General features: G+C 33.6%; 1 protein-coding gene across 4 annotated transcripts in view; it reads left to right on the forward strand.

Annotated features, from left to right (window-relative positions):
- Positions 1-1,147: 1,147 nt before the first annotated feature.
- SS18 (SS18 subunit of BAF chromatin remodeling complex) overlaps positions 1,148-21,023 on the forward strand; it is a 68,428-nt gene continuing 48,552 nt past the window's right edge. The window contains exons 1-3 of one of the 4 annotated variants that reach the window (XM_039844061.1): positions 1,148-1,168; positions 4,336-4,412; positions 11,118-11,202. In XM_039844061.1, the coding sequence (XP_039699995.1) occupies positions 4,336-4,412; positions 11,118-11,202 (162 nt within the window). In that variant the 5' untranslated portion in view covers positions 1,148-1,168. Of the gene's footprint in view, positions 1,169-1,509; positions 1,767-4,335; positions 4,413-11,117; positions 11,203-21,023 lie in introns of those variants that run through there. The other 3 variants (XM_039844053.1, XM_039844071.1, XM_039844063.1) reach the window with 3 other exon arrangements.

Genomic DNA, 21,023 nt, shown 5'->3' on the forward strand with positions numbered 1-21,023 from the left:
GCAATAGTTTTTCCAATTTGATGCGATTACATTAAATCTAATTATACTAGAGTTCTCTTTCAAGGCTTAGTGAAAGACAATAATTCATAAGAATAACTACTATTAGGAGTATAAATTCTCTTCCTTTTATTCTTAGTATGGCTTGATTTTTTTCATTAGGTCTCTATTTAAATATAACAAAAAACTTCCCATCCTAACTCATTTGAGTGCCCCTGTCACTCAGTCCCTTGTTTGCTAGTCTTTTTTAGAACTTTATATATATATATTTGTTTACTTGGTTCTAATCTGTCAGCCCTATCAGAATATGTTCCTTGAGAGCATGTCCAATGTCCAGCTTGTTCAGAGTTGTATATAGGTGCCTAGCATGAAGCCTAGAACATAGAATGCATCCTGATGTGCGGAATGAATGAAACTAATGACCTTTTCATGAAGAACATTTATTTGAAACAAAAAATTTTACAATATGCATTTTTAAATTTTTTTCCAGTTTATTTATAAATAAACTGAGGGATTGATTTTGAGCCTATTAATGTTGGGTGACATTTTATATACATTTTTCCTTTATTATATGAAAATCTAAATTTACAAGATAATTTTTAAAACACAGCATCGACACATTACCCACGTTTGCCCATGCCATGTTCTTTACATAATTTGAGAGCTTTGATTCTTTTTTTTCCTCACATTGATTTCGAGCCTGGCAGCTTGGGCCTAATTTACAAGGCTCTAAGTATGTAACTGGAAAAGCAAAGAGTGTGGGTGCCCTATTTCAAAACTTAATTGCAAAGATCCAAGTCAGACTAAATTGACCACACATTTCTACTACGGATTTGTTCCAAGAGGCGAACTCCTCTTATCTGGCTCTCTAGCCAAGTTGGCCAACTGCCCCTGAGTACTGAACACAGACTTCGTTTCCCGATTTTGGGTTAGGCTCACTTTCCAATTGTTAGGGACGACTGGGTGTGCGTGCGAAACTATGGACTCAGAAGTGCGCATTTGGGGCGTAGCCGAGCCATTTAAACCAGCGAATCCACGCTCACCTAGTCCTTCCACCTCTGCCTCATCTCGGTAGATGCTCTAGGGCTTTGCACGGATTCCCAGGTCCCGACCTTCCTCCTCCCCTCTCTAGTGTGCGCGGACGACACAGGGCGGCTAGTTCTCAGAAGAGGTAAGGATAAAGTTGGATAAACTGACCTAGGTCAAGAGCAGAGCTCCAAAACGCAGTTGAAGGGACGCTTAGCGCGCCGGGGAGGGACACAAGTTGCACCCGCGTGAAAGGGGCGGGCCGGCTCGGGCCTCTCGCATTTCCTGTGACAGGGGCTGCCCCAGCCTCTCCCTCTCCCGCGGCGGCGGGACCATTTCCTGAATCGCTGAAGCGGAGGGAGGACTGGGCGCGGCCTTACCATTAGCACAAAGGGACGGGGGTAGGGCCAAGAAAGGAGAGGCTGAGGGACGAGAGGTCGACCTAGAACAGGGAATTCCACGGGGGCTCTGATTTTCAAATAACATGCCAAAAGAGGACGAGTAGGGCCAGAGTTCCTTCTTTAGGCCAGGCTGGTCCGCTGTTTGTTCGGCCTTGGAGCATCCCCCCTCCCTGCTTTCCCGAGGTGGTTCAGCCCGAGAGGCCGGCGTCTTTCCCCCAGTTTGCTGTTCACCCGGAGCGCTCCGGACTTGCTGATAGTGGTGACGGCGGCAACATGTCTGTGGCGTTCGCGGCCCCGAGGCAGCGAGGCAAGGGGGAGATCACTCCCGCCGCGATTCAGAAGGTGAAACCTCGCGGAGACAGGGATGCCAGGCCCATTTCGCCTTCGGGAGAGACCCTTGGGGCCGGGCCGAGAGTCGGTCGGGCCAGGGGCGGAGGCGGGCCTGCTGGGAGGCGGTGGTGTGTGGGGACCTGAGCCGCGGGCTGTGCCTGAGTGGGTGGCGGAAGACGGCGAACTAGTTCCCTCATCAAGTCCTTCGCGCGTTGGGGCTTTTTCCTTTAGGCACAAAAGCTCAAGTAACCGCCGCTGGATTTCTCTAGGGATGGGGCGGCGGGGCGCGTGCGCCCGGTGGTGGCGACAGCGCGAGGAAGGGCTGTTTGTCGGAGCCGGCGCCCTCCGCGGCCCCGCGCGTCGCTCCGGAGTTACTTTGGTGTCGCCCCGCCCAGCGCGCTGTGGCTGCTTGGTGCAGACCCGATCTCAGGTTCGCCGCCTTCCGCTGCGCTGCAAACTCCGGCAGAGTTGAGGAGCTCGCAGGAGAACTTGGGGAACGCTGCAGGGGGCCTTAGTAGAATCAGAAGGGCAAGAGAGCGAGAGTCCTGTGGATTTTGGGGTTACCCTTGGAGTCCCCTTCTCCATCCCGGATTCACCCCATACCCATTTACTTCTGCAGTAATTATTCATTGAGCTCTGCGTCCAGACTGAGGCTACAATGGTGAGCTATGGTCCCTGCCTTTGTGGAGCTTACAGTATAGTGGTAGAGACAGTCTGATAATTGTGACTAATTGCAGAAGTCGTGATAAATACACGGAAAGTGCGTCCCTTTTAGAGGGCAATGATGTCTCTCCTTGCTGTTACTACCAGTTAGTACAAAGCTTCTTTATTGTCCTCCACACCTTGCTGCCTACGAGGAATGCAGCATTCTGAATTTTACTCAGACTTTCAAAAGTTACTTGCTAAATTTCGCGGTTTACCTTAAATATTTCGGTTTTGTTTTATGCGCTGGAGCAGGGATGAAAATTGAAGTCAACTGTAAGTACTTACTCATGGGCACTATTGAATGCCCAATAGATTACGTTAACCAGCTTCTGTTTACCGTCAGGTTCTTTGTAGTGTGGCATTTGACATTTGCTTAACTTGCCTTATTTTATGAACAAACCGGCCTGGCAGTGCCTGAGTATGCAGTGTTTTCATATAGTGCATAGGGCTAAGTCTGCAGCCTGACAAACTGCTCCAGCTACACACCCGCAAAACATATTTGTGGTGGAGGTGGAGGAGTGGGTGTGGGATTCACTTTTTATTTTTTGGCTGTAGAAAAATCCTGAGTTTTTTTTTTTCTATAAGGTTTTTCATGCCTCTCAAGATATTTCTCATGGGTGATTAATTCAGGAGATGCTGAACAATTAGCTTTCATCCTCAGATGAGAAGGGAAAATGGATTCCAAATTAAGCGCCTCATTCTACAGTGGGAGGGATTGATTTTAGATATGAGACAGATATTCTAACGATGAAGTTTGTTAGGCTGAGGAATCTACTGAGAAGATGTGTTGTGAAATCGTTACATCGGACTAATGCATTTTAAGGACAAATTTTTGGGCATCCAGTAGTTAAAAAATAACTGCTCTTTCTGGAAGTGCATGTTAATCTTTTTTTCAGCAAGTGAAGATTATGATTCATATGCAATCACATCAAATTAGAAAAACTGTTGCACTCAGAAACTAAGGCTTGTTCACCACTCACACTGTCTGTCCAAAAACTGGCTTTTATTATTGTCTTGATGTTTACATAAAGGTACCTAACTAAATTACTAAGATAGGATGATTATGGTATTCTGCTTCATGCTTTCATTAAATCCTGGAAGGGTGGGGCAGGACCAGGAGGAACAACTACTTCTGCGGCTTGATCTTACAGATAAATCTGAGCCCCTGAAATCTTAAAGTGGTTTGCATAGGGTAGCAAAGCTGGCACTAAAAGTAACTGGCCTTTTAATTGCTACATCAGTACTCTTTCCTCAATGCCACTTTTCCTAGGTGAATTGCTTTAAATTGTTATCAGATGATATGTGATAAATAGATGTTTTTGTTTTTAAACTTTTGGAATAAGTTAATTATAAGGTAAACTCATAAAGTCTGCAATAAATATTATACATACATAGAAGTTATTGTATTTGGCATTCAGTACTTGAAGAATCACAAAACCATACTGTATAAAACTTGAAAACTAGCCAGCTGTTTCCTCAAGCCTCTTGAGCTGAAGTTTTTCATGTATTTACTTCATTCTGGATAAGGACAATTTTTCTTTACTATTAGCATTAGAATGATACACAACCAACTTAGATTCAACTTTTGGTCTTAACAGACTAAAGCTTCTATTACATATAGCAGGGATAATCAAGTGTTTGAATACAAAAGAAACTCCAAATTTTTCCTTCAGGACTATAGGTAATAACTCGGAGAATAATTGGAATAGTTATTAAAAATAATTAATTAAACATGACATTATTCCAGAGGTGTAAAATAAGATTTAAAAGACGGTGGATTCAGTTTCTGTATAAACGTTTCTAGAAATCTGCAGGATTTTTAAAAATTTTACTTGTTACACTAGGTTTATAATAAACTTTTCTAATTTTATTTCAGATGTTGGATGAAAATAACCATCTTATTCAGTGTATAATGGACTATCAGAATAAAGGAAAAACCACAGAGTGTTCTCAGTAAGATTGATATTAATTTATTTTTATTTTTTGTGTCGGTTAACTTTTTACTTTTTAATAACAGCTTTATTTAGATATAATTCACTACTATACAATTCACCCATTTTAAAGTGTATAATTCAAGGATTTTGGGATATTCATAGAGTTGTACTACCATCACTTCAATTTCAGAACATTTTCATTATCCCCAAAAGAAAATGTGGTCTTTTTTGACTGACTTCTTTTACTTTGCATATTTTCAAGATTTATCTATGTTGAAGCATGTATCAGTAGTACTTTGTTTTTACTGCTAATAATCTTCCATTCTGTAGCTACGCCACACTTTATCCATCAGTGATGGACATTTGGGTTGTTTTCACTTCTTTGCTATTAGGAATAATGCTACTATGTACATTAGTGTGCACTTTATTGTATGACTTCTTGATTTTTATAAAAGAAAAATTTATTCTCTGGGATGGAGTGTGTATTAATTTTTCCTTATACTTCCTATCCTGCATTATAAAATAATGACTTTGAATTCTGTATAGTCTGATTTGCGGAAAAGTTAGATCTTCACATACGTAGGAAATTTAGTTACATCCATATATGTGATTGAGAAAACAAAGCTCATATCTAATAGAGAATTATTAATTTGAAATGATATGTCTGAAGAAAACAGGATCCCTTAGTGGAATCTGATGGAGTGGAACAAGTTGAATATTGTATCAGGACAGCATCATTCTGTAGAAATATATTGTGAGCCACATACATAGTTTTACATTTGCTAGTAGATACATTAAACAAATAAAAAGAAACAGGAGAAATTAATTTTAATAATATATTTTAACTTATTTCCAAAGTAATATCACTTTAATACGTAATCGATATAAAATATTAATGAGATAGTTTACATTCTTTTGTTTCATACTAAGTCTTTGAAATCCATCGTGCCTCTTATTCTAATAATAACATCGTTTTGGACTAGTCTTATTTCACTGTGTCTAGTGGTTACTGTTTGGACAGCACTGTTTTAGAATATTTTATTCTCACCATCATTTTGGGGCACATCTGTCTTTTAATTGCTTTTAATCTCACTGCTCTGTTCTCAAGTATATCAGGTATTGCATTTAGTTGTCGTGTGTTGAGTATATTTAATCTCGAACTGATCTTCATTTTTTCTGTTATCTTTCATGATGTTGACATTGTTGAAGAGTACAGAGCGGTTATTTTGTGGAATGTCTCTCATTTTGTACTTGACTAGTGTTTCCCCTCAATTAGATTTCCATTATGCACTTTTGGCAGAAGTATTGCAGATGTGATGTTGTGTCTTTCTCAGTGCATCATCAAGTAGCCGTATGATTTGTCCCACTATTTGTCCAGTATTTGATAACTTCAGTCACTTAGTTAACATGGTGCATGCCAATTTCTCTACTGTAAAGTTACTATTTTTTTCTTTATAATTCTTATGTATCTTATTGGAGAGATGCCTCGAGATACACATTTGCTGTTTCTTATACCTTCACATATGATTTTAGCATCCACCAAATGGTTCTTGACTGAAACAGTTATTGCTATGGTGGTTGCCAAGTGGTAACTAAATCCACCATTCCTTCTACATTTATTTGCAGTCCTACTATAGGAAAGAAATTTTCTATTCTTTGCCCCCATTTATTCATTCATTTATTTATATCTGAATGGACTTAGGGGATCTTATTATATTCTCTAGGTTATAATTTGTTACTCTGTTATTTTCTTTCTCAAATTGTCTCTGATGTTGGCCACTGGGAGCCCCTAAAGCTGGCTTTTTGGTAATGTCTCCATTATTTTTTGAGACTTTTCTTATTTTCTTGCACCACAAAACATTCTAGGCTTACACTTTTTCCTGCCTCATTTTGGAATCTCTTGTTTCTTCAAGCCCTGGTTCATTCTTTCTTTTTGTTTTTTTGGAGAATGATATTTAGAAACTCAGATCTGAGTGCTAGGATATTTTATTTTCATATAGCACATTTTTCATTTTATATGACCATTTTCATTTTTTTATGTATATTGTTTCTTCGATGAATCTTAGTCTTTATATTTGAAAATATTCTTTTAAAAAATTAAGTGTTTAAATTAACTGTAAAAAACTTCGTTAGTTTGACCAAAGAGACTCATCAGTGGTAAAGAGATCACTATCTCAAGTCACCTATATGATGGTAAAAGTTTAGAGGTTCTGATTAAAATTATTTTCACCTGTAGCTTTTAAACCCCTAGATAGAACCAGGTGGTTTTGTGGCATAGGACTGGCTCATTAGGGACCCAGCAGTACCTGGCACAGGTAGGAAATACACAGATCTACAAGCAACTTTTCCAACTTGAGTCAACGGAAGTTTATACTGTTTTATTCTTTATATTCTCAGACTTTTTTCTATGTATGATCATTTCCCCCATTTTCTGCATATTAAAATAGATTTCATTCTCTCACATATTTGGTACAAATGGGGCTTAAATTGATTCAGATAGAATCTTAAATTCTGCGCTTTCTGATAGATTTCACTTCATTCTTAGAATTCTTTAGTTATTCTTTCTTTTCTCAAGTTGTCAGGATTAGTTTGTGACTGAAGAGACAATTTTTCCTCTCAGCCTTAATAAATGTTTTTCTTTCATGTCATAGAAGTAAAAGGAAAATAAAGAGAAATGTCAGTAAATGACAGCCATCTGAGAATTAATAGTTCAATTTTAATTAATTCCTTAAGATGAGATCACTTTGCCTGAAACTTTTTTTAATTGAAAATTAGTTTCTTTTTATGAAGCAGAATATGAATATAGAAAATTTGAAAACAGACACGTAAAAATGAGATAATGAACACTATAATCTCGCCATCCAAACATTTTTCACTGGTGACATCTTTGTATATATTGTTTTCTATGTTCTTATCTGCATGTACACCCTCATATATTACACTCATATAAGTCAGTGAATCAGTTGTGGAGTTCACATGTACTTCCCTTTAAATTGTAACATGTATGTGGAAATGTATGCTCTTTTGTGGTTCTTGGTTTGAGCATTTTCTAAATCTATATGTTTGCTTAAATCAGCCTTTATTTTTTGTATTTGAAGTTGAATGCAACTGTTTCAGAGTGTGCTTTCAACAGTTCTCAAGCAAAAAGTTTGTATTCATCATAATATAAAGCAGTATAGTTTTAAATCCCTAGTTAAGAGATAGCTTTTATTCTATAAATTGTATTCTTGTCTTATAAATACAATCATTATAGCTTTTAGGTAAAGTTTTTTTTTAATGAAATCTGACTGGATTCATTTTTTAATTTATATCAATAAATTTAATAGTGGTTATTTTACATTACTCAATGTAGTTGATATAGTGGCTCTTAATGGAATCTTTGGGAAGTGAACTACCTCTCATTTAATAGGTTAATAATGATGGATGTTTTGGAATCATCAAACATAAAATGTTGAATTTGTTTTATATCTGCTCTTAGCTTATAGACTTGATTTTATTTTATTAATGTAGACTATTTTAGAAATCAATACATTAGTAAAGTTAACTTTCATTGACAAATGTAATACTATTTATACAATAAACAGGTTTCTCAGGAAGATGTTTCTTTAATATTTGTAGAAGAATCTACTTTTCATTATCAATTCAGTAATCTCAGCTAAAGCCAGATTTTTCTAGAATATTTGCTTATTTATTTTTAGGTGACATATACAATATACACAAACTTATAAAAATATGGGTATATAGTATTTTCATGAATATTCATCTTTGAGCCTTGAATAAGCTTGTGCTGTAAAAATAACTTCGTTTTACACAAAATAAAAACCACTGACGTTAGAAAAGGCTAGTTAAAAATGATTATTTTTACTGACTACCTTACATTAGGTAAAGAGATTTGAGGTTATTGGAACAATTGGAGAAATTTGAATGGGTTCTGTGGTCTAGGTGGTAATACTATATCAATATTAATTTTTTCATTTTGATGGTTGTACAGGTGGTATATAGGGGAATGTCCTTATTTTGGGGATATTGACATTGAAGTATTAGTAGTAATGGGGTATTATGTCTGTAACCGACTCAGATGATTTTGGAGAAAAGTGTGTGCTTGCATGGATGTGTATGTTAGTATATGTGTTTATGATGGAATAAGACAAATGTGGTAAAATGCTAATGATTGGGGAGTGTGGAAGAAAGATTTGGGCATTTTTTTATATTCTTGAAACTAAGTTTGAAATTGTTTCAAACTTAAAAAGTTAAGATGTTTGGGGAGATGGCTTAAAATTAAAGTACTCAAAAAAATGCTGTATTTGTAGATGTTTAGAACTGCAAAGGGCTTTGACATCACTCTGACTCCCATTATTTTACAAATTAGGCCTTAAGAGTGGGGCAGATTAGATTTAATAATATTTTAACATTGGCTTATTAAATATTAATTGGCATAACTAAAAATTTTTCTTAAAGGGTCATGAGTAAGCCATAGTCTCTTAATTAGGTTTGGTATTTTTATTTTTGATAGGGTGGTCGGCAAATCTTATATCTGAGTATAGAATAGTACGACCGTACTAATACTAAGAAGAGAAGGAAAACTTAGAAGACTTTGAAATGGGTTATATGTTTTTGTTAAAATGGCTGATTGGTTTTAAAAAACAGCAAGATCGTAGAACCCTGTATCTTAAATTCTCTCCACTACCTCTATAGCAGGAATCCTTGGGCTGTGGATTGGTACTGGTCCATGGCCTGTTAGGAACCTGGCCGCACAGCAGAAGGTGAGTGACAGGCAAACTAGCAAAGCTGCATCTGTATCTGCAGCCGCTCCCCAGGGCTACTAGCATCACCGCCTCAGCTCCACCTCAGATCATCAGGCATTAGATTCTCATAGGAGCGTTTGTCCCTGGTGCCACAAAGGTTGGGGACTGCTGTTGTATAGAAATAATGAAATAGTTTTAGCTACTGGTTCCTGTTAGTGCTATTTGAAGAATTTCAACACCATTATGTATAATTCAGTACAATATAATAATTCTTAGTCCTTGTTTATAAAAGGATCACTGTAACAAACAATATGTCAAGTCTGATTGAGTAACAACATAGTAGATATGTGAGGAGGAGCATTAAGATCATAGACTTTTTTTAAAAAAACAACAACAAAAGAAAACAGAAACTGGAAAGTGCTGGATGTCTATTACTTTGTGCTAATGCTATCATGGGTGTTTATATATGTCCAAACTCATTAAATTGTACACAGTAAATATGTATGGTTCTTTGTATAACAGTTATACCTGAAAAAATCTGGAAAACATAATCAAAAGAACATAAGCTTATTAGTGAGGAAACTTTAAGGTTTCTATCTGATAAGAAAAGATAACAAGTCCAATCCTGTCTGATCTCAGAAGCTAAACAGAGTCTGGCCCGGTTAGTACTTGGTGCTGTAGGTGTAAAAAATAAAAAATAAGAGATTGTAAGCTGACAAGGTCCTTGCAATCTATGAGGTCAACCAAGGGTTGCCGTGCCTTAAAAAAAAAAAGAAAGAGTAGTAAAACCAGCTTTTTCTAATAGGAAAAACAATGCAGCAAAGAATTTACTAGGGTTCCTTTTATGGTGTTTGTTTTAGAAAATTACTTCATCTGGGATGTATATTAGATGACTTTATTTAGCTGAATAAAGTTCTTTTGATTTATTTTTATTAATTTATATTTAATATTTCTTAGTAAATGAAATTCTAAAATAGCCTAACAGTTTGATGTAAGATTTAAGTGTTGAGGGTTTACATACACTAGTAATTTGACCACTACTAATTTTAATCTGGTATTGTCTTAGCTAATTTTTAAAATTATGAAGAGAGGTTTAGCAAAACTAATTCATAAGCAAGATCACTATAAACATGTTTAACCACTTCACTGCAATAATGAGAATCTGCTTTATTTTTTGAAGTTAATCCTTCATGGTGTTGGTATCCTATTATTTCCTGAATCTCTGTGTGTTAGCATGTGTATACATATATATGTGTGTGTGCATATATGCATACACATACATGTATATATATAGACATACTTACATGTATAGTTTATTGTTCTTGTTGTAATTGGAGACACCTATTTGTCGTCTCTCTATATGCTGAGTCCTAATAGACAAGAGGTATAAGCACAGTAGGCTTAAATTGTTGGTCACTACTGCAAGAGTTTGAAGGAAAAAAATGATTCCCACCTCCTTTCTGACATTTTAGCAGAGCAAGTTGACTGTTCGTGGGTTTGAGGTTTTTGGCAATATGAAAATGGCAGAGAGGAGGTAATAAGCATATCGGTTGCATTGAATTCCTTCATTCTAGACTCTTTTTAAAAAGCATATGTACTATATGGGAACCAGCACATATCTCGGTTACTCCATTTATGAAGCTGTGTAATCCTGTACAAGTTACTAACCTATCTAAACCCGCTTCCTCATCTGTAAAATGGAGAAAACAAGAAGTTTTACCTAATAGTGTTGGTTTGAGGATTAAAGGAAATATATAAGTATATAAACCTAACTATAACAATATCTAGCACATGGTCATACCTCGGAGTTTATCTTTGAATGTATTATTTGGAATTATTTTGCGAAGAATTAGGAAAAAATGAAGTGCTGTTGATATTCAGGTAACAAATCTTATTAAACTTGAGAAATGATTAGAATACTATTCATATTTAAACAGGAAGAAAATTATTTTTTAATGTTCTTTGTTTTTTTTTAATAGGTATCAGCAGATGTTGCATACAAACTTGGTCTATCTTGCTACAATAGCAGACTCTAATCAAAATATGCAGTCTCTTTTACCAGCAGTAAGTACTTTTAAAATAGTGTGAAGTAGACAATCTTTATAGAGTTATATATGGTGTAATACATTTTTGTTTAGTGATTTTTGAGATTTGTTTAGTAAAACCTGACCGCCTCTGAGAACATGAAGGTATTCGTTCACTTATATGATCTAAATGTTTTGCTTTCATATTTAATTTGAATTAGTTCATCTAGAATTTTTTTCCTTTCTTGAGGAAATTATATCCATTCATCCATTCACCCACATACCCATTCAATCTACCTATTTATTTATTTTAATCTGTAATTACACAAATAATTTATGAATAAATCTGTAGTAGTTCAAAACAAATCCTAGACATTTTATAAGTTTAAAGAAAAATACTTCAATATATATCTTTATCAGATAAAGACCATTATCCCATGGAACAAATTTAACCAAAATTTCTTAATGTCTTATAATACCTTGGCTGTTTCTAATTTTCACTGATTATCTAAAAAAACCCCAATGTTTTAGTGAATGTTTGCCAAATAGGGTCCACATGTTGCATTGGTTGATATGTATCTTGATTCTTTTTAAATCTTTATCAGTTTATCTTTTCTAGTCTCCATTTATTTGTTGAAAAAACTTGGTCATATATTTTGCAGAATTTCTCACATTCTGGGTTTGGCTAATTGTATCCTCATGGTCCTTTAACATGATTATCCATCTCATCTCTTACTTCCTCTAAACTGATAATTAGATGGAGAGACTTGATTAGAGTTAGATTTAGTTTTATAAAAGTATTTAATTGGTGTTGCTATGTATTGCCTATTGAATCACATCAGGAGGAACATGTTTGGTTGTTCCATTTTTAGTAATGGAAAATCTAAACTTACAGATTTTTATATTTTTGATGTGTTTAAATCCATTGAGGTTATTCTTTGCTACACGAATTATCTCATCTTTGGTCAGTGGGAGCCTCTTCATTTGGCTCCTGTGTCCTTCTGATATGATTCTAGTATTCTTGTATAGCTTCTTGCTTTCAGGATTTGGGGGAGATATCAGGTCGATTATATTTTCTGCCTCAGAATGATTCTGCCCCAGCTATTTTTCCAAGCGGTCCTTTTTCAGTGAGAACTGATATTTAGAGACCATAATTTGGATGTTTGGGGCATTCATTATTACTGGGTTTTCATTGTTTCTTAGGTATTTTCAGTGGACAGAAATAGTAAACGCATTTTTTAGAAAAAGCAATAAAATATTGGATTAGTGATATTTCCTTCAGGAAAGGTTTTTCACATAGCTTTGATTTTATGTATTAGTATCTCTTCTGTCTTACTCTAAAAATCTTGGTACTTTAATGACATTATTATAGTTGTTTATTTGCTATACTACTGTGTATAAAAAGTAATTTCAATATAACAATACCAAGTTTACTACTAATAAGATGCTTGTCCTCAAGATATATCCCACTAAAGATATATAATCAATAAATTTTGTTTTTAATTTGAAATAATTCTTTATGTGATTATTGCCATGAACTTGGTTACCATCTAGGTAGAATTTATTTTTGTGAATAGCGTGAGGCATAGGTTCACTTTCATTTATTTCCATATAGATAGTTCTCTGTCCCAACTTTATCTATAGGAAAAACAAAACAAAAATATGTTTACTTTGTCATGCCATTTACATCCTATATCAGGTGTCCATATATGTGTGAGTCTGTGTCTTATCTCTCTATTCTGTTCCATTGGTCTGTTTTTATCAATTCCACTGCCTTGTCACAGTTGTCATAAAATAATCTTGATGCAAATTAGAAAACTTTATTCCTTTTTTTTTTTTTTCCAGAATATCTTGGCTATTGGTGCTTTGCTTCTCCATATACACTTAAATTTCAACATGTCCAACATAATCTTACTACAATTTTCATTGAGATTACCTGACTCTATCAATTTGGGGAGAATTGACATTTTTATAATATTGAGTCTTCCAAATTATGTTCATTGCCTATATTTCAATTTATTTAGTCCTTTAATATCCATCAGTGAAATTTTATTTTCTCTGCAGAGGATTTGCGCATCTTTCATTGGACTTACTGCTAGGTACTTCTTACTTTTTGAGGAAATTTTAAATGAAGTCTTTGTTTTTTTTAAGTTTTCTAACTGTGATTGCTGTTTATATGGAAATGTAATTGATTTTGCATTTCACAGTCTTATTTCACAGCTCTTATTTCTGACAATTTTTTCTGTAGATACTTTCAGTTTTCTGTGTTCACGAACATATCATTTGTGGATAATAGGTTTTGTTTCTTTCTTGCCAATCCTTACACTTTTTATTTCTTTCTCTTGCCTTACTTCTCTGGCTAGGACCTCCAGTACATTCCTGAATAGAAGTGGTGATAGAGGACATCCTTATCTTGTTCCTGATCACAAAGGGAAAGCTTTCACTATTTGACCATTAAGTATGATGTTTGCTGTAGTTTTTTTGTAGGTAATCTTTTATCAGATTAAGGAAGTTCCCTTGTGTTTCTTTTGTGTTAAGTAAGAGTTTATATCTTGAATGGATGTTAAATTTTATTAAATACTTTTATGGCATCTAATGACATGATCATATTTTTCTTTTTTAATCTGTTAATGTGGTGAATTATATTAGTTTACTTTTTAATGCTCAATCAATCTTGCATTCTTATGATTAACCTACTTTTTCATGACCTATTTGGTCATGGTCCTTTTTAAAATTTTTTTTGTCATGATCTTTTAAAAAAACTTACCAGTTTGTTAAAATTTTGATTAAGATTTTTATTCTGTTCATGAGTAATTAACCTTTAATTTTTCTTTCTTATAATGCCTGTGTCTGGTTTTTATTTTGAGGTTATGCTAGCTTCATAAAATGAGCTGGAAATTTTGCTACTTTTTATCTGGAAGAATTTGCATAATAGAGCTGCTCTTTCTTAAATGATTGATATAATTCTTTCGAAAAGCCAATCTGGATCTGGATTTTCCTTTGTGAGAACGCTTTTACTTAATTTCTTTAGTAGTTATGTGACAGTTTATATATTTCTGTGTTTTATGAGTTGTCTATTTTGGTAAATTTTGCTTTTTAGCATTTTATCTAAATTTTCAAATTTATTGGCATAAAGTTCATGAAATCTTATTTTTCTAATGTCTTCCGGATTTGTGGTGATACACTTTTCTCTTTTTAACATAGTTTGTGCTTCTCTTTAAAAATTTTTTTTTTGTTCACTCTTTCTGCATGTTTGTCATATTTTTTAAAAGTCTTCAAAGAATCAGTTTTTGGTTTTGTTTTTTCTCAGTTGCAGCATTTCTCAAAGTTTTGTTCTTAGAATCCCATTACACTTAACAATTATTGAGGACTCCAAATAGCTTTATATGGGCTATGTATTTGATTTATTTGTAAATTTCTTAGTTTTTAAATTAAACGTTTTAATTTAAAAATTGAGAAAAATTTTAAGGTATTTATTCATTTAAAATGAACGATAATAAACCCATTGCGTGTTAATATAAATAACATTCTTTAAAAGAAAAATATAACTTTTAGAACAAATTTAGTGGGATATAAATAACATTAATAATTTTGCAAATTTCCTTTAAATGTGTTACTTAATAGGAAACAGCTGTATTCTCATATCTACTTCTGAATTCAATCCAGCATAATATATTTTAGTTGAAGTAGAGTAAAATCCAGTCACATAGGTATGAAGTTGGGAAAGGGAAGAATGTTTTAATAGCCTTTTCAGGTTGTTTTTGATAATCTTGATAGTTCAGCGGATCTCAACAAGTGTGTTTTTTTAAAGGTGAGTTTCAGTAGGAAATCTGAAACCATATTACATGTTTCTTACTCTGGTACATAAAGTTCATTGGTCTGTCTTGCATTTCGGATGGGTCTTTTACTCATACATACTTTTGTAACATCAAGTTTTGGTCATTCAGAAAATATAAGTTTACTGAGTTATGCACATCTGCCAAATATTGACATATTTCATTATATGATACCCAAAACCACATTTGTTGAAATCACCACCAGTCTCATCAGTAAAGTCTTTTAAGTTTTGGGATACTGTGAAACTTAAGGCAGTAGATGTAAGTTTTCCAAGTTCTCAATTCTTGCTTGAAAAGTTGAATTTGATCATTGACAAATGATCAAATGCTGTTAGTTGTTTTCCACGCTGTGTTCATTTTTAAGAAAATGTCTGCCAAATATCTAAACCTGGGTAAGTATAGTTTATCTAGCAACCGTTCTTTTAAGTAAAAAGGGCATTCCATGAAAACAGTGCCTAGCTCAGCGAGCGACTCAATCACAGTGTGCGTTTTATCTTACTTTGATATGCAACATATGCTTATAATTTTTTCATTTTGTAAAACAATATTTAACTTACATGGAGCACTTAATCAACAATTTATTTTAGTGCTTCAACAAACATTCTTAAGTGAAATGACTTTTTTTTAACTACTAGTCTGTGGCAGTCAATAATATAATTTATAGTAGAGTTTGGTGCCTTGACTCATGCTAAGGTTCCAGCAGTTATCTACTTTTTTGCTTTTGCACCACCATTATAAAATCAACAAAGCATAAAGGGCATACATCATCTTAGTATTGTTATGGAAATATTTTTGAGCTTTTGGACCCTTTAAAAGAGTCTTGAGAACCACATTTTATGAACCATTGCTCTTTTGTATGTTTTTGGTTATGATTAATTTCTGATCTTGTTACTATTTCCTTTTACTTTCTTTTGGTGTATTTTGCTGTTCTTTTTCTGAGTTTTGAGGTGAAAGCCTACATCATCCTTCCATACTGATATATGCATTTAAGGGTAGACATTTCCCTTTAATCATAGTTCAGGTATGTAGAATATTCATATTTTTTCAGTTTTGAATATTTTCTAATTTCCATTGCTATTTCTTTATACGTGGGTTGATAAATATATTTCTTTGTTTCTAAACGTAGAAAGTATCATTTTCTTTTTCTTAATTGCAATGTCATTAGATAACATTTTGCATGATTTCATTTCTTTGGAATTCTTTGAGATTTGTTTTATGGTACAGTATATGGTAATCTTTACAAATGTTCCATGTATACTTAAAAAGAATGTATATTAGTTAGCTTCTGAGTACAGACTCCTGTATATGTTTATTAGGTCAAGTGTGTTAATCTTGTTTGATATTTTTTTCAACCTTTCTGATGTCTTGTTTGTCCTGTCAGTTACTGAGAGATATATGTTTAAAGCATCCTAGTATAATTGTGGATTGACTCTTTTTCCTTGTAACTTTTTCAGGTTTTTGCTTACTACATTTTGAGGCATGTTAGTAGATGCACATATATTTAGAAACGTTATGGCTTTCTGGTTTTTTGTAACTTTTGTCATTATAAAACAATCCCTTTTTATCTTTAATAATGTTTTTTTCCCTATGTCTACTTATATTAGTGTAATCAGCTTTCTTTAGTGTTTGTATGGTATATCCACCTTTTCATTTCCATGTGTTAGAGATATGAGTCTTATGAACAGCATGTAGATTTTTAAAAAATGCAGTCTAGCAAACTTGATCTTTTAATTGGAACGTTAAATCCATTTATAATGAATCACTGAGTTTAAATTTACTGTCATACAGTGCACTTTGTCTCATATGTTATATGTTCCTTTTTTCTATTTTTGTCTTTATAATTGCTTTTTATTTTTTTCTTTGCAAGTTTAGAAATACTTATAATTATATACTTATTATTCTCTCGGTGGTTACTGTGCAGTTTGCAAAATGCATCACCAGACAATTCAAGGATCTTCAGATACTTATTTCCGTTCATTTCCTCAATAACGTATCTGTTGTTGTCACACATTTTAAATCTCTAGATGTTGACTCACAACTGTCCTTTTTAAGTTAGTATTCATTAGAGTTATCATCATTGTTACTCGTTCTGATTTTTTTAATTTTTCCCTTCATTATAACCTTTGTTATGAGATCATTTTTTTTCCCTCTTTGAAGAACATATTTTAATATTTCCTTTTGGCACTGGTTTGCCGGTGACAAGTACTTTTAGGTTTATTTGTTGTGTTTTTCTTTTTCGGTCTTTTTTTTCTTTTTTGAGATTTGAAAATACCTTTATCTCACCATCATTCTTAAAGGATGTTTTTGCCAGGGACAGATTCTAGGTTGGTATGTCAACACATTAAATTCATCATTCTGTTGTTTTTCTGGCATTTATATATTGAAAATTTAGTTGTCAGTGTGAGTGTTACTATTTTGAAGGTAACCTATTTTCTTTGACTGCTTTAAAAAAGAGGTGAAGTTTCACTGTGATATCTGCAGTTTCACTATGATATCTGTAGGTTTGGATTTTTTATTTTTTTATTTATTTTTTATCCTGCTTGATGCTTGTTGTGATTTCTGAAATTTGTGGATTGATATCTTTGATCAGTTTTGGGAAATTCTCTACTGGTTTTCCAGATTGGCTAACATTCTCACAGCCACGTTTGGGCCTATCTCTTCAGATTTTTTTCTTCTCCTGGATCTTGGCCTGATAATTTTAATTTTAACTACTTTGTCTGCTCATTCATATCTTCAAACATTTTAAAAATATTTCGTCCAGCTTTTTTTCTTGTCCTCAGTGGAAGGTTGTTTGTCCTACTTTGCTAATATCCTAGGTGATTCTTTTAAGTATTAGAATTTAAGTATTAAGAATTAGGATTCTTTTAAGTATTCTGTTTTGCTGTCCATAGAATATTACTTTTATGGCTTCTCAAATATGACTTTCTTTGGAGAGAGAACATACACAGAATGACTGCTATTCATTGGGTCCATTCAATACTTTATTTTATACTTATGACCCTTTAAGATATTACTTCCTTTTTGTGTTTGAGGAAAGCAAGTCTCAGGTTAGTGTGCCTAAGGGCTTGTAGTTGGTAAGTGGTAGCATGGGATTTGAACCCAGGCCTTACTGAAAGCAGTTTGTTCATTATGCTATCAAGTGGTGTGGCTCCTAGGATGGAATAGAAATAAAAGCCTTGACTCATTTGCTTTTCAGTTTGTGTATCAGGGTGGAACTTGGCTAGCCTTTACAGAACTTGAATCTAAAATTTACGAATGCTCTAGTGTCTTGATTTGTTTTATTGTGTTGTTTTGGAAATGAATGCCTTATCATTTTTTAAAATCTTGTTTAGGATTATTTCTGTACCTACATGTTAAGTTAAAAACATTAAATGAGTGAGTTTGCTTATAATTTGGGGAATAAGCTATAGGTTTAAGTGGCAGGTTAAGAATTTAGTTTATATCACTATGGTGACCTGTAACTCAGTGATTCTTAACCTTTTTTTCTGTTCTAGCACACCTGCAAGATATGACATATTCTCAACATGTTCTCATTAGTAACAATACCTCATTAGTCAGGGATTCTCAAATCAGAACATTAAATGTAGAGAGGGGGACATTTCTCTCTAGAGATTCTTATCAGATTCTCGTGAGTGGTTGGGAAAGGGGTGTAGTTTATAAAATGTGTTCAGGAGATTCTCCATCCCTTCTGCATCTCTTCTGCCCAGCCAATTGAAATTCTCTAATTTATGATACTATGCAGACTGTGGATTTTGTCAGTTTGTCTTGATTTGAAATATGTCTCCATAAAATGTAGAAATGTCTTACTCAAATATGTTCCGTAATCTCTTTAGCTTTTATAAAGGACATAAAAATGTTTGGTTAGATCATGTATCTTGAGATTTAGTTACTAATCTCTCTTGCCCTTTCTAAGGAAGGTGGTAATTCTAGAGATGCCAATGTGGTAAAATTGAGCTTACCATAGAAATTCAGAATTTACTATTCAATTCTCACCTGTTCTTAAGTTACAAACCTTACTGAATTTTTTGTATGTTTATTATAGAATTTATATTTTTCCCTATAGATCAAATGAGACACTAAAAATTACTATATAATTTATATTGAGAAAATGTATTGTATTATTTTACCATCACCCGGTTAAGAACCATCACAAAGGAGAGAGACTCATTTCATTACAAATTTACCATTATTTCACTCATTTACCATTGAGTCACCATTTTACATCATGTTTTACTAATGAATATAAATATTGACATCTGTTTATTTTGAAATAGAATTTTTGCCTCTTAATATTTAATTTAAAAATGTATGTCCTTTAAAAAATGGGTATTTTGAGGGTGAAGTTGCTTGGGAAGCTGAGTTAACAAATGAGGAGTTTTAGAAAGAATAGAAATATATTCTCATAGTAAGAGGAACCAAAAAAGAAAAGGGTTAGAGGTGGGAAAAATCAACTAGAAAGAAAACAATTGGATTGGAGGTAAAACAGGAAGTAAGATGAATTTGATAAAACTAGATTAACAATATGTAATGAATACAATCAATCACAAAAGGGAGAATATACTAGTTACTAACTGTAGTTTGAGAAATTTTGACCCTGAAAAAAGAACTATGTTTTAGGATGATTTTACTAAAGTTTTCCAGAGTGGAGTTTTTCCCTTTATTTAACCGGTTGTGGGAATTGGCAATGTGCTCATAATTATATGTAGGTTTAGTGTTCAGTTTTTTCTCACATCCTTAAAAAAGATTTATATATCTATAGTAGTATTTCATGTGTTTGGAACTAGGCTAGATCTAGGAATCTTCTCTTATTTGAAAGAAAGTTAAGAATTCAAAAGCAGGAATAAATGGAAAAAGACATATAGGGAGAAAAATAACTTATAAAGCCATTACACTAATACATAGACATTTTACTTCTTAGTTTGGGCCCTGTGTATTATTACAGAAGCATTACAGGCATACCTGGGAGATAATGTGGGTTTAATTGCAGACTACCGCAATAAAGGGAATATTGCAATCAAGCGAATATCACAATCAAGCAAATATTGCAAAAAAGCAAGTCACACAAATACTTTTGGTTTTCCAATGTCTATAAAAGTTATGTTTACACTATACTGTAGTCTAAGTGTGCAATAGCAATATGTCTAAAAAACAATGTACATACCTTAATTAAAAAATACTTTATTGCTAAAGAATGCTAACCGTCATCTGAGCCTTCAGCAGCTCAGTCTTGTTGGAGAGTCTTGTAAAACATGCAATATCTGAGAAGCCCAGTAAATTGACGTGCAACAAAATGAGGTATGCCTCTTTAAGTTCGTAACAGAAACTATTCTTAAACTTGTACATATTGTAACATTTATTTAATTTTAATTCCCATAGCTGAGAAGCAGTAAATTAGAAATGTGAGAGAATGTATTCAATAGGCAGGCATACATATATGCATGTCGTCGGACAGCAAAGGTGACGTGAAAGGAGACTGAATATTTATAAAAAGCTGATATAATTCAAAACGTGAATTGCTCCCTTAGTATATATCTGTAGGGTGCTATTTTCCTTGGTAAACCTTGGAGGCATCATTTGAATATTGCTTCTTGTAGTTGATATTTACTTTCTGAAACAACAAACTATTGACATAATTATTTTCATCATGAGCGAGGAACAATTATTAGTACAAAGAGAGGACTATGCAAGTCTTCTCAAACATTGAAGAAATTGCAATTCTGTTTTAGCCTAATATCAGTTATTGTTCATTTATTTTTGTTCTCTGTTAAGTTTTAACATATGAAGTGGTATGCACCAATGGTTTAGGAAAGAATTATGAGAGAACAATTTAAATCATGAAAAGTTTTTATTCATTAATTTAATTTTGGGGGGAAAAACTTGGGGAGGAAATAGTCTTTTATTGTAATAGTTTATTTTAAGGTTTACAGTCTGGACATATTTCTACAGAATTAAAAATTTTAGAGCTGGAAAGAACCTGGATAATTACATATCTAGTGGTTTTTTACGTTGGCTGCACATTTTAAAA

This window comes from Pteropus medius, unplaced genomic scaffold (assembly GCF_902729225.1).
Source record: "Pteropus medius unplaced genomic scaffold, Ma_sr-lr_union100, whole genome shotgun sequence".
Lineage (NCBI taxonomy): Eukaryota > Metazoa > Chordata > Mammalia > Chiroptera > Pteropodidae > Pteropus > Pteropus medius.